This window comes from Trematomus bernacchii, unplaced genomic scaffold (assembly GCF_902827165.1).
Source record: "Trematomus bernacchii unplaced genomic scaffold, fTreBer1.1, whole genome shotgun sequence".
In the NCBI taxonomy this organism is placed as follows: Eukaryota; Metazoa; Chordata; class Actinopteri; order Perciformes; family Nototheniidae; genus Trematomus; species Trematomus bernacchii.
Window position 1 is genome coordinate 4,389,690 of NW_022987714.1, and position 14,074 is coordinate 4,403,763.

The 14,074-nt window shown below is 43.0% G+C and overlaps 1 protein-coding gene across 1 annotated transcript in view; it reads right to left on the bottom strand.

Annotated features, from left to right (window-relative positions):
- Positions 1 to 14,074, bottom strand: part of igf1ra (insulin-like growth factor 1a receptor) — an 81,950-nt gene that overhangs the window by 19,512 nt on the left and 48,364 nt on the right. Inside the window, exons 3-7 of the mRNA XM_034141733.1 lie at positions 3,040 to 3,340; positions 2,006 to 2,142; positions 1,310 to 1,454; positions 402 to 610; positions 139 to 262 (exon numbers count right to left, since the gene is read on the bottom strand). Coding sequence (XP_033997624.1) covers positions 139 to 262; positions 402 to 610; positions 1,310 to 1,454; positions 2,006 to 2,142; positions 3,040 to 3,340 — 916 coding nt within the window. The remainder of the gene's footprint in view (positions 1 to 138; positions 263 to 401; positions 611 to 1,309; positions 1,455 to 2,005; positions 2,143 to 3,039; positions 3,341 to 14,074) is intronic.

Below are 14,074 nucleotides of genomic sequence, written 5' to 3' on the forward strand. Positions count from 1 at the left end.
TATTTTCCCGGAAAATAGCTTTGATTTTAAGCTGAATCCTGTGTTTGAAAATGAAAGTTCTGAATTGATGTCCAAAATATTTTTGTAGTATCCAGGACAGAAACTCATTGACATTTTGTGTTCCTTCTCAATACTCACGACTCTTTGTAGTAGACTATGAAGCTGATGAGGTCGTATTCCGGCGGCCGGTAGCGCTCCCATGTCAGCGTGATATTATGACTTGCTGTGATGTTCGACTTGAACTTCAGGATATAGCTTTCACCTGTTGTGACACAGCAGAACTCACAATGAGACACACAATATCAAAACAACATATCACTGCTTCTTTCCATCCCCACACATCGATCAGTCACTACAAAAATGTAGAATCTTTATGTCAAAGTTTATGTGAAGTTACTCACAGCTGGCTCTTTCTCCGTTGTTACGGAAATCTCCCTCCTCTGGCTTCACTGCAATGCCCGTCTTCTCCCACATCTTGTGGATCTCAGACATGCAGAGTTTTGGGTTACGACGGAAGAAAAGACGTCCGTTTTCAATAGTCAGGTTGTGCTGATTCCAGTCCCACAGGTACTGCAGGTGCTGGTTGTTGATGGCTGAGAACGCATACATGCTGATAATGGAAGGAGAATAAGAGAAGGTTACAACCATCTCATATAGACCAACAAAAGCATGAGATATCAGGGAAGCTGAAGACATTTGGGTGAAAAAAGCCTTCTTTTGCCACCTGGTGGCAGCGTTAAGCAGTCAAATAGGTGTCACATGAGGTCAGGTCTGTGTCTTGACACCGAGCCTGGGTTTGTTCAGAGGACATGAAACAGAAAGAGTGGCGTGTTAACACTCTGAGCTCCGACAGCCGGTAACGCAGTGGAACACCTCCAGAGCGAGAGGAATGTCTGCCATCCTCAACAGCATTCCTCTGAGTGAAACGTTATCCAAGGAGAAGCTACGACAAGAAGGGCGACAGGGTTTCCCATGACCCCTTTGGCCATTATAAAAAACAAACATTCCCTCCTATCTCAGACTGCTACTGATAACAGTTTGAAGGACATGAGACTTTACATTTTGCTTTGTAGCAACACTCACTTCTGAGGCCTGTCTGACTATCATGTATGAAGTTATACTGCAAGAAGACTACTTATTTATATTTATGAATGTACATCAATGTAGAAATCGAGCACTTTTACATTTATGTAACGTCAATGATATGTCGGTGCCAGCCTCCCTGCTCATGTCCTCCGATTCCTTCAGTCATCGCTCAGAAGCATGCTTACAAATTCACAGACGAAAAGTGCAGACAAACACAACATACTTGTCGATGAGTTCCTGCCCATTGATTAAACGCAGACTCTTGAGAAAGGATAGCGAGCCAAGTGCGTGGGAGTGTCGAATCTTCACATAGCCCGTCACTGTCTGAATCAGCCCCATGAAGCTCTCCAGCTCAGACGCTATGTTATCTGGGGACAGGGGATGAACACACACACACACACACACACACACACACACACAGATGAACAACATCATTTAAAAGCCACTTTAAAACAATTCTCGAGGGATCTCTTCTAGTTCCATGACACAGAGACACGCTCTTAATGCAAATAACCCAGCACTTAGTTGCTTTATCATATGTGGAGATTAGCTTGTGAGCCACCCTGTCAACTGAGCAAATAAACAGCATTAAAACATAATGTGATAATTGGGTTGAGTGCAGGAAGCAGATGTAATGTTGATTTTGTGGCCCTCACTATGAATCCCAGCAGCTTAGGCCATCAGGCCCTTATCTGTCTCAGTAATCATAACATTTGCTGTGCAGTCAAGTGCAACACAGTGTAGTAAAGCAAGTATACTGTAGTCAATAAACAATTGCAATAGAGTAAATGGCAACAGATTGTAGTCACATTAAATATTCTATGTGCTCATAGTGTAATATTGCTTATTAAGCTTAGTTACACTGCAGCCTTTACATTAAATGTGGTGTTTAAAAGCACTTCTGCAGAGCTGCACTCACTTCCACGTCGGATGTTGATGTCCAGGTTGCCTTCGATGACGGTGCAGTCCTTCAGAGACTGAGCAGCATCCACAGAGTCGATGACGGAGGATGTGCAGGGCTTATCACACGGGCCATTGCAGGCATTGCATAACATTCTATTTACAGCAGAAGCAGAGAAAAGGAGGGAATGCGAGACATGGGGAGAAAAAAAGGAATAACTGTCAGAGAATGAGCAAAATCCTATGTGAACTTTTCTTCCTCACCCTGAAGTCATTTGTCCACTCCCTGCCTCCCAAGCATTCCGAAGGATTCAGGCAAATACATTCACTGTATAATACAAGGTCATCTCCAGAGTTTAATTTTTGATGGGCCCTCATCTGAACTCTGTTTCGTGAGAGAGTGACTCACTGTATTGACTTCAGAGACAAAACAGCAGTGGTATGGCCAAAAAACATACAGCAGAGAGTGTTCATGACTGTTAGGGAACTGACAAGAAGGATCAGGGAGGATAGCTGCTTACAGATAAGCGTTCTTGTTCTAGGTGAATGTCAAACAAAGGAAGTCTCTTTCAAAGACCTTTGAGTATTGCTATATAACATCTAATAGTGGTGAGTAAAAAGAAGACACTTTGTTGAGCAACTTTCCCTCTTCCTAAACACAGTGGGAAGTCTAAACTTGAGTCATAAATAATCCAACATACTCTTAACCTTTAGCACTTCAAGCTCAGAGCTCTTGTTTATGAAAGGAACCTGTGAAGAGCCAGGTGAAGTTTATCTCAAGGATATTTTATTCAAATGATCTCATTATGCAAAAGTACTTCAGTGGCTGCGATTGACGAAAACCACACTGCTAATTCTAAGAGCTCTGGCTTTCTGTGTGAAAGGTTAGGAGCCCAAACAAATTCAAACACAGAACATTAACCTACTCATCTTAGACATAATGTATATTTTCTTAAGGAGTTCTTACTAATGTGTTGTACATTCAGTTTGTCACCTGGCATGGCATTTCCATATCACCAGGACCTAAAGTAGAAGTGAAGGGTAAGTCTTTACCGATTAGTCTCGTTGCGGGTGAAGCCAGAGGGGCAGTCAGGCGTACATTCTCCCCCGTGGATGACAAAGTTAGGGTCTCCGGTCAGGTGGACTTGGGAGCAAAAGTCCATGCTGATGCAGCGCCAGCCCTCAAACTTGTAAGTGTCTGGGGGACAGTCCGGCACGCAGTGACCCTCGTGATAGTAGTGGAGGCAGCCGGAGCAGGCCGTGTCGTTGTTGGGTTCAGTGCAGCTGCCGAGGCACTGGCTGTGGCAACACTCCTCCCTGTCTGTGCACGACAGCTTGCAGTTCTCCGGGCATACTGGAGGAGACAGAGAAAGATGGGGAAGAGGTCAGTTTTTAGGCTAGGTGTAAACAGTCTGCACTGCTGGCCGATATTTTAACAGAGTCAAGGATGATAACGGTAAAAAAGTTAAAACTAATGCTTTCAAAGCACAGATTGTGATTTATAGGGCAGTAAACACGTTGAATGGCTTTTTGTGGCATCTTTAAATGTATCTGCTTAGTAATGAGCCAGGAAGTAATACATAGGTGAAAAGGGAGTATGGAGCCAGTTTTCATACACAGTATGGATTATGTAAAGGAAACACAAAGCCTAAAACATATACAGTCTTATAACAGTTCTGCCTTAAGTCCTACCTTAATACATGTTGATTAAACATACAAAGAGGTGGGGTTTTTTTAATACAATTGACCAACACAACAAACTACATCCTGTTAAATCATCAAGTTCATAAATGTAGACCATACAGTTATACAATAGTAGACCATAGTATCATCTTTCTTTTGAAAAGAAAATCCTGGTAGTATATTTATATGAACGTATTTCCTCTCCTTTTTAAACCAAATCTGCAACCAAAAACACAGTGTACCATTTGTCATGAATATTCTTCTATAATGGAAGAAAAGACAAATGCAGCTGGAACAAAATCCCACTATCACTACAGCTTCTAAGAAGAAACTTCTGTTAATCCTGGCAGGCAATATTGTGTGAGGTGTTTAAAACTAAGCTTGAGCACAATGAATAATAGAAGCTTGTTGTTTTACTCAGAATCACTGAGAAACTAAACCAAAACAATATGTTAGTAATGACATCCGGCATTTTTCAGTTTCTCTGAACACGCTTTTGGCGGATTGTGAATCCTAACAGTTTGTCAGATTGATTGAACAGAGCTTACAAAATGACCATTCATATATCAACGTTTAACGTTTGAAATATTTCAAAACACAAACTTTGACAGAGAAAGGATAAAAGTTACTTATTCAAAGTAAAAATAAACTCAGTTCTGTGAGTGAATTCACCATCTACTTGTGATAATCGCATCGACTTAAATTAACAGTAAAGGAGAGGAAAATTGGTAAATAAGATGTCTATTTTCAAGGTTCAAAAGCATTTTCACTGTAGCCTATTTAAAGAGAAGCACTTTTGGAAACCACATGTAAAGTGTGGAAAGCAAATGATTCCCACTGCTAGATAAGCTGGCATTAGCCGCACTACAGGCAGGGGTGTCCTACTTTAAGATGAGTCCACCCCATAGAAAAACACATAGAGAGTGGAGTGTGTATGTGTATGTGTATGTGTATGTGTATGTGTGTGTGTGTGTGTGTGTGTGTGTGTGTGTGTGTGTGTGTGTGTGTGTAATTGTACACATGTTTATAAGTTCTGGTGTAAAGGTGCTTCCTGCTAATGATTGTCCACTGTCACATAAAGGGCTGGTTTGGACTGAGTCAATTGTCAGCCTTCTTTGGGGTAAATGTGTAACAGATACAAAATATATAATGTATTTTTTTTTTAAATATGTTTTGCATATTTGAATTGTGCAGGCAGCAAAGTCTTGTTTCCTTAGCAACCGCCACCTGGTGCAAAGCACAGGCATGAAGGAAATGTGCACACACTCAAAACTACAATACAACAAACATTTCACCACTTTCATGTGTGTTAAAACAATTTGCAAGACGGAGACACTTCACATATTACTTCATTGGTGTCATTATTTGAGCAATCCCTGTAACAGATACCTTTACAGGAGTCAAAATATTGAGTGTGCATGTGTGTGTAAACTGTGTGCCCATGCATATTGGTATGTAAATATAAGTGTGTGCCAGAAAGCTAAGAATAAATAAGTACTGCGCTTGTTTATTTGCTTTAAAATTAAAAGTCGCTGTGGGAGCCTCGGTGGTTCTCTTTGTGAAGAAAGTGAAGCCGGCTGCTGGGCTAATCTCTTGATGAATATTTCATGTTTTACAAAAACATCTGTGCAGGTTAAGAACGTGACGGTGCACTACAGTAATGCTGCAGAGTAAACACCACAGAGCCAGCCCCAGTTTAGCTTCACAGGGGAAGGAATATAATCATCACTACTGACAGTTTCTCAAATGCTTGCCATTCTTTCTCATATTCAGTCAAATCTAATAGTTCAGAAGAGGTGAAATGGTCTGTTAGAAAACATTTTTAAAACAACTAAACATATTCAGTGGACCGGATACAATATATTTACAGTATAATACACTGCAGTAACTCAGTAATATTCAATTATTGTCTCCTGATAAGACAGATCTTGAGATTACACGGCAGTTTCTGCAGTGAGCGTATTTTCAATATGACTTGAGTTAGTAGAGCATTCAGCTATATGGCTTTTCCTATGCATTGTATAGCTTCCCACTCACAATACGTACAAGCTCTGCCACACCAGGAGTTTACTGGCTCTGCGGTATTCATAAGTACTGCATCCAAGTATTCTGAATCTACTCCAAAGCAAACAAACGATTTTTTTGTTATCTAAAGCATCAAACACATCACACACAGGTTCACACATGACAGCTGTGATTTGATAGGAAATATGATGTCAACTTTAGTGTGTTTAAAGCAGGCAGATCAGTGTTGCACATGTGCAGAGTGAGAGAAAAAGGGAATCATCAGAGAGGCGTCGTTTTTCTTGGAATCCAACCAAAAGGGGGCAGCCAAAGCAAACTCTAACAAGCCTTATTGGAGGAGGACCCTTTCTTTCTGCATCATTTTAACAGATTCCTCAATGAAGAGAAATTCCAAACATGCATACCTTCCACAAGAAGAAAGTGGAGGGAGGGGGAGTTGCTGACTTAAATCCATATAAGTCTTTACCCGGTTTCACTGTGTGACCAAACAACCCGTGGTATCAAGGATACAATCCTCTATTAATAGATACTACTAATGCGGCCCTATTTCCACACTGCTGCGCTCTACACATAGCTATGCAGGGCATTGTGGGTTTCCACTAGTTCAAAGGAAAGGGACTACCTAACAAGGGGCTTGTCTTATCATCTTTGCAGTCCCCCGAGTGGATGTTTGATATGAGCAGGATTAAATTAGAATCATCACTTGACCTTAAGTAGACACTGTGTTACATTAATAAGAAATTGAACCCCCCTGCCAACAACCAGCCTTTTCCTAATCTAGCAGTGTCATACACTACACAGCAGTCAGCACTGAAGAGGCTCCTGAGCAGCCTGTGAATCCCTACAACCCCAAAGAAGAGCCATCATGGACAGGCTGAGAGACAAGGACTGTGCACGGTTTGTTTTTTGTTCTAAAAGGTATTCTGTGGTCGCTTCACTATGTAAAGAATCTGCAGAATGTTTCAGGCCGCAGAGGATTCAAAGGAGGGAATGTTAATCCCTTGTTCCGCTGCAACAACACAATGGCAGCGCAAGGCAATGCTAAGGAAACTTGAGATGAGGAGGCTATTTTGGAAACAAACATTATAATGGAGGTGTAATAAAAGATGCAAAATGAAGAAACATTTAACTGAGATTTCAAAATGATAACAACATTCAAGGATGTAAGTGCCAATTACCGACCAACAAAACAAACAAAAACATAAGACTGCAGTAGAGCAAAAGAGGCAGAAAGCATCAAATGTCTTCCTCCGCCAGGTTTGCCTTCTTGAAGCGCAGCATACGAGGGGGATTCAGGGTCATGTGACCCAACAGAAACCATTCTCCACCCCTCCTCTTTCCCCACAATGTGTGTGGTGAAAAAAAGCTGCTGCAATCTGATAACAACATGGCTGGATTTCAACACTGTCTGACTGGAGAAGGGGGGGGGTGTGTGTGTGTGTGTGTGTGGTGTGTGTGTGTGTGTGTGTGTGTGTGTGTGTGTGTGTGTGTGTGTGTGTGTGTGTGTGTGTGTGTGTGTGTGTGTGTGTGTGTGTGTGTTAGGTGAAGGGGCTCAAAAATGCATTACTCTATTGAATAAGGACGTCGGAGAGGAAGAGGATTGCAGTGCTCCCATTTAGATGCACGTCGTGCCCTGTTTGCTGGAGAGCACGCTGTGTCAGTGACTACTACACTGTTTACATTGGGAGGCTGGCGACATTTTTACTGCCAACACCACTCCGCCACCTTTGAAGACGAAGTATTGGGTGAAAATATAAAGCATTTGGTAAACTGGTGTCATTTTCCTAAACCAATCATAGTTGGCAGCCGAAGTAAAAACAAAGAAAAAATATCCAATAAAAGATGAAACATTTCCTTTTTCATAACATATCAAAGAGCAGTATATTTTCCCTGCGTCATTGGCGATAAGTAGGAAGCGTGACAGACAGTTGGGAAATCATTCATTATTCACAGTGGGGCAGGAGGGGAGGGGCGGCAGGGAGGAGGGTGTCTGGGAGGAGGAGGGCGGGTTAGACTGGGAGATATCTGCTGGACCAATAGCAGGTAGGAAGGGGAGGTGCTAATCCTGATGATTGACATGTTATTGAGTCTGGAGCAGAGATGGTAAACAAGTCCTCTCTTGAGCTGACGTTTGGAGGGGGAGTCGTCGCCATAGTGACTAAGCATGGCTTTTCCACAGTTTCGGAGAAACCATAAGTTAAGGAAAAAACCCGAACATACGCAGCCTACTCGACAACAAGCATTAGTACGATTATTTCGGTAAATTGGTCTGCCCCTTAACTGGAGCGTAAGCTAAATACAAAACGTGACGGGCAGGCTGGGATGAAACAGAAAGGTATTTACTGTAGTAGAGTGTATTTCAAATGAGTGATTATAAATGTTGTTGAGAAACAAAAGCCGCCTGTCCTTGCTCCACAATGTAAACGGGGCCATAGCTCTATTAGGACATGATTACATTTATCTCGACATCACCTCCATTTACTGAAGTATTCACTCTACTGCACACTATAGTAATATGCTGCACCGTGGGGATGTGAAGCTTCCCACTCTGTGCAGAGTCAGGCCGAGGAGCTCAGGTTACCAGAGCTGAGAGCAGCAGCACGCAGTAAGGTAGCAGCGCCGGAGCACGGTAGAAGACAGAAGGCCAAATCACAGGCCGACCCCCCAGATCCCTGAGCTCCATCAGTCCACATCCTCATCCGGCAACCCGATCCTCCCCGGGAGCCCGAGTGCATCACTACAGACACTTGTTTAAACCACATCAGCCCAGACGGCCAGAGTGAGGATGCTTCCTCCACTCAGAGCCAGGGGCAAACCGCATCAGAGATTCCAGAGCTGCCTTGCCGTTGCAGCAATAGTGTCTCAAGTGCCGGGATGGACTGATGTAATACAAAGTTGTGTCCTTTTAACTTGTTCAGACAATGTGTCTGTCTGCACATGTTTGGTCAAATCAACCTTTCTGCTGATCAGTGAGGTTTTTTCAGAAGGGGAACACTGCACAGTTTCATGATGTGATTTCCTCATGCAGACAGCTGGCTCAGGAAAGCTTGGTTAAATCTGTTCAGTCCTGCACACAAAAGGTGTGTTTGAGCCCACTCCTCCCTGTCCCACTGTTTCTGGGTCTCTTCCACTCCCATGCCCACTAAAGACCAGCAATGTGTTTTTCACACAACTATGTGCTGGTCTGTGTGTTCAGGCATGCGTGACATTTCCCCTAACTCGCATTCAGTCACAACAGCACACGCACACACACATCCCTTCCTTCTACCCTCAGGCCTCGGGCCAGTCTGCAGCTGCGACTGCTGTTGTTGTTGTTGATTACACCTACTAACAGGACACAGGTATGCAGCACCGTCACATGTGAAAACACTTTGAGTTTTATCACCGACGAGGTAGGGAATGGTCTGGGAGCTATTAAAGACACCCTAAAACAGCTACCAAAACAGTGACAAATACTATGTACAACAACAACAATAATGCATTGCAAGTGATTTGGTAATAGTCATCCTAAATTATAATGTTGGTTGATAGAGATTAAATATGATTGGTAGGGATGTCCTAACATCAATTATATACACACAAAAAAAATCATAGTGCTCCAAAATGGTGTAATATTTAAGGGAAAAAAGGTTAACTGGTAGCTAGTTCCAACTACCAACTTCTCAAATTTGAGGATGTGAGGCTCTCGTTGTCATATTTCATAGAAGAGTACAAATAACTTTGAGTTTTGGTTTTGTAAGTTGAATAAAACAAGCGATATAAAGATGTCTATGAGAAATTTCATTAGGCCTTTTTTTTGTTTTCTCTGAAATGTTATAGAGGAAACTGTTGAGAAAAACAACCTGCTGATTAATTTATAGCTAAAACAATCACCCTTAATGTATGTATAGAAAGCTGTAGAAAGAAATCTGGCATTTGGGTTTGGGACACAGTCCATATAAACACGTACAAGTTCAATAAAAAAACAGCTACTGCACAGGGAGTCCAAATGTTTGTGTGTGATCGGTGGGTCAAACCTCATAACTAAGCCGGGCTGGACTTCTTGTTGGCCCAAAGTCCCAGAGCCCCAGAGCCCCAGTTCATCCCTCAACAGAAGCACGCCTGAAGTCAAATTTGTAGCATAAAGATGGGCCTCTGAGGCAATCTTCCTCATTTTATCAGGCAACACTCCAACTAACTCTGAGGACTCATTTACAGTGGCTGTCATGACATGGAAGGTTTAAAAAATCAGTCTGGCCTATAAGCCAATCACAGCACAGATATTTTTCCGCAGGACAACTCGTCTAAATCAATTATTATTACAGAGATGACAATTCTGTAGATGTTATGTCCCAATCAATGACAAGTAGGTGCAACACCTTCTGCATTTCTGATGCTGTTTCACAAAATACTGCCAGATTATTGTTTTTGTCGGTTTTCCCCCTCCAGTTGAGCTCAATACTGACATTCATGGGAATCAGTTGCAGACAGTTTCAGAGATTGACAGTTACAAGCTGCATTGCTAAATAAGATGCTAAGATAGGCATTAGTATGGGAAAAGCAACTTCAGGGAGAACTGAGGCAATGTTTTGTTTTTTTAACAGATTCGGAGGTGTTTCCTCTCACTAAAAGTGGCTTCTAAAAATACCTGACTTCCCAGATCTGCTTCATTAAATACAGTGTGTTTTCTGGCAGCGCTGTGCCGGCTGGCTGGCGAGATGTGTTGGTTGGCTGTTTTGCTAGCTGGGTGACTTGTCGGGGTTAGTGAGAACGTGTCAAGCCCTCACACATCCCTCCAGCCGCGTACACATGACACTCTAATCCCCTTTTTGAATGCAGAGAAGACATTAAGACAATCTGTACATGGTATCCATCCAACACAAGCTTCACTACGCAACGCTGGAGAGAAACATAACAAACTGAGCACATAAAATGAACAGCTAACTGCTACATTTGGCTCAGGTGTTTGCAGGCGCAGTCCAACACCTGGCTGTGTGTACACACCTGTCCCAAGACAGGCAGCTACCAAGAGCCAACCTTCAGCCAAACGAACCAATGTTGATCCTGAACACATTCAAACTCCACCTCACTTCAATAAACATCTTGTTTGACTCAGTAATGTTCCAATCGACCATTTTCATTACTTATAACATTGTTACTATATACCCAAACCTGCTCCAGACTATGATTATCAGATCATCAGAATAGTAGTGGTTCTGTCGCCAAGACCTATTTGTGTAGATGACCATCTGCAGCTTTGCGGCACACGGTGCCCAGACATCGTCCTGGCACGGCCGTCCGGCATACATTCTCCCTGCTGGCACTACGTCTGGATTCACAATGACACATCTTCATTTCAGATTGACTTCAAGGAGGAGGCCCTAATCAGGATTAAGCATAGCAACATTTGCCTTGAGCTGAAAAGCTGATTGGGTTAAGTTTGTGTTCATTGCGAGCATTCCTACCAGGTTAAAATAGAGCGCTCTGCAAACACTGGGGCGGCCATTAGTCGATTACGGAACTGATAGGCAGTGGACTGTAAATCCTGGAATTAGTGTTCAGTTTGGCTACATTTAAGTGTGTGTGTGAGGATTGGTGTTAGTTTGCATGTGTGTGTATATATGGGGTCATATTTAGGTCCATGTTCCCAAACTGTTCACATAGTTTACATTGCAGACTGTCTGTATGTCTGACTGCAGTCTTGTCTTTCAGATGACAGTGGCTGGCTATTGGCACATGCAGACAGACTGCGGTGAAATGTCGTTGCTCTGCCCAATCCTCCAGTGCATCTCCCTGTTCTCTTTGGGTAGTACGCCTCAGTGTCTGCCACCTCACTGGAGCCTGACGTTCTGTAAAGTCCTATTAGCCACTTCAAATATGACATCTGGATTTAGGGTTTCCTTTTTCCTCTACTTAATTTAATTTTCACAGTGCGTTTTCTTTAGGGTTCACAGAGTATCCTTTTTGAGAGTCCGGACTCGTTCTTAAATAAGGACAAGCTGCGGGTTCAGCAGGGACAGTTCTGGCCAGAGTTAACATCTGTTACGAAGGGACACTGAGACTATTCTCTCCAACAGGACAGCCTTTTCAAGTTTAATGGTCTGATAAGATGCCAGGGTCTCAGATGGTTATCACAGTAAAACGGCGCCGTATTGATCAGGTATCCGTCATATACAAAGCTTCGTTTCACATGAAAGAGGCCTGTTAGGGGTTGAACTTTAAACACATAAACCTTATTCGTGTTTAGCCAATTTCCTATCTACTCAGGGAGGTAAAAGCTTGCAGCTTGCAGGTACTTCATGGATATCTGTATAACACAGAAGAATAAAGGCACTTACTGCTGACTTTGTGTCATATTTGCACACCGATAAGACCATAGAGAACCAATGATGGGAAATGTTTGGCAGCATTTAACAACAGGCTGGTTTTCGCTTGATCCTTTCACATCAAAGAGTGTTCCTGAATACCGAAAGTAGGAGCTTTATTTCCCTAAACATCTCCTTCATTTTAAGTGATGGTAGGTGAAAATCAAACAGCCCTTGTGGGTTACCATGTAAATGTAAAGGCACCAATTATACATCAAATCCACTACAGTGCAGTAAACAGTAAACTCCTCATTAGCCATTTGGTAACAACAACACCAAATATGGCAGTTCCACAAAGCCTGGGCAGTAAAAAAAAAAAAAAACATCACTGTTTACAAGTCTCTGAACAAATTGGGGGGTTACGTCACCTTCAGTAAGTTAGACTCACAGGCTCAGCGCAGACACAGCTCCTCAGTTTCAACATAAGTGGCACCGTTAATCGGATTTTTACAATGACGCATTCACTTGTGATCTCAAATTAAAGCAGTACAGTCATGAAATAGTAGAAACCTGTCGTGTCATATCTAATATCTACCATATTTAGTTAAGGGACAGGGTTTTGGGGGGAAATCAGATTGGCTCAAGCACATGGGGGACTGGGTGTTTTGGCTCTTTGGGCCCAGGAAGGCATGCGGGTCAAAGGTCAGAGGTCAAAGGCCAAAGCCCCAGATATGGACAGACTAAGGGTAAAGCTGTGCCTGGCCTCACTGTACCAACAGCAGAAGAGGGCAGTCGGTGTGGATGGAGGAGGACAGCTGACAGGCTTTAAAGAGTCCCTAGCCACATAACACTTCCTATTGGCTGTGTGTGACATCATGGCTCTATCCCCATGTTTCATCTCCTCTTTCAGGGTGGGTGGAGAGTTCAGTTCTTCCTTCTCCTGCTCTCCACTCAAGCAGGACATCCCTCTCTCCCTCTCTCCCACCCCTATCCATAACACACACACAAACACTCTGCTTCATGTGCCCCTTTTAGGGACCTCAGCTTACATGGCCACTCTTGTTCAGCAGGAGGAAAGATAGAAGAAATGAAGGATCAGTAAAACATTTTTTTTTAAAAAGGGGGATCAACCCATCACAGACACACACATATAAACACCCTGCACTCATGCTGTAGTTTTTCAGGCAGGCCTTTCCTAATTAACACAAGCCAAGTGAGGAGTTCTGGCGGGCTGGCACATCATGCTATTATTATTGTGAAAGTTTGACATTTTCACAAGCAGACAGCTCACTAAATTACCAGCTGGGCTGCGCTGGGATATATCTGCAGTAATGAAACAAAAAGATGCTCACAGGGAAAAAGAGAAGGACGCACAAAGAGAAAGAGACCCCTAGGAAGAGGCACATTGAGAAATAATTGCTTAATACATAAAAGATGTGCAAGAAGATAAAGGGAAATCAGACCATCTATTTATCCAGTGTATTAAAACAGACGTGTAGTTAAGGGATGTTGCTGTTTGGGGAGGTCTCAATCACAGCGATCGATCACTCCACCAGACAGGTGTTCCCTGTCTGAGGAGGGGGAGGCGGAGGATGGAGGGAGGGTGACCACATAGTGTGTTTAAGTCAGCTCTGTCACAATCAGCACAGTATTCGGTCCAGAATCACATCCCTCCATGAGAAATAAGCCGTAAACTGGACGATGGAGGAGTGGAAGCATGTAGGTGAAATGTCATCATAGCACAACAGAAGGAATCAAGGGGGCAGCAGTAGGGAGGATGAATACGGCATTACTGGTAAAGATGCAGATGGAGAAGCATTTATCAAAGTTTATTTATATAGCCCAATATCCCAAATGTTACATTTTTCTCAGGGGACTTTACAATTGGTACGGATTATGATGTTGAAATTCATTCATGATGCATCTGCTTTACACTGTGTCAACATTAAACCAGCTTCACCACAAGTGTGCACATACATTAAATTGGAGCATTCAAAGGATGACACCGAGGGAAAATGCCAGTAGCGAGGCAGGGAAATGGGCACTGAGAACAAGTCCGCCTCCAACCACAGGAAACGCTAAGCCCCAACCGTGTC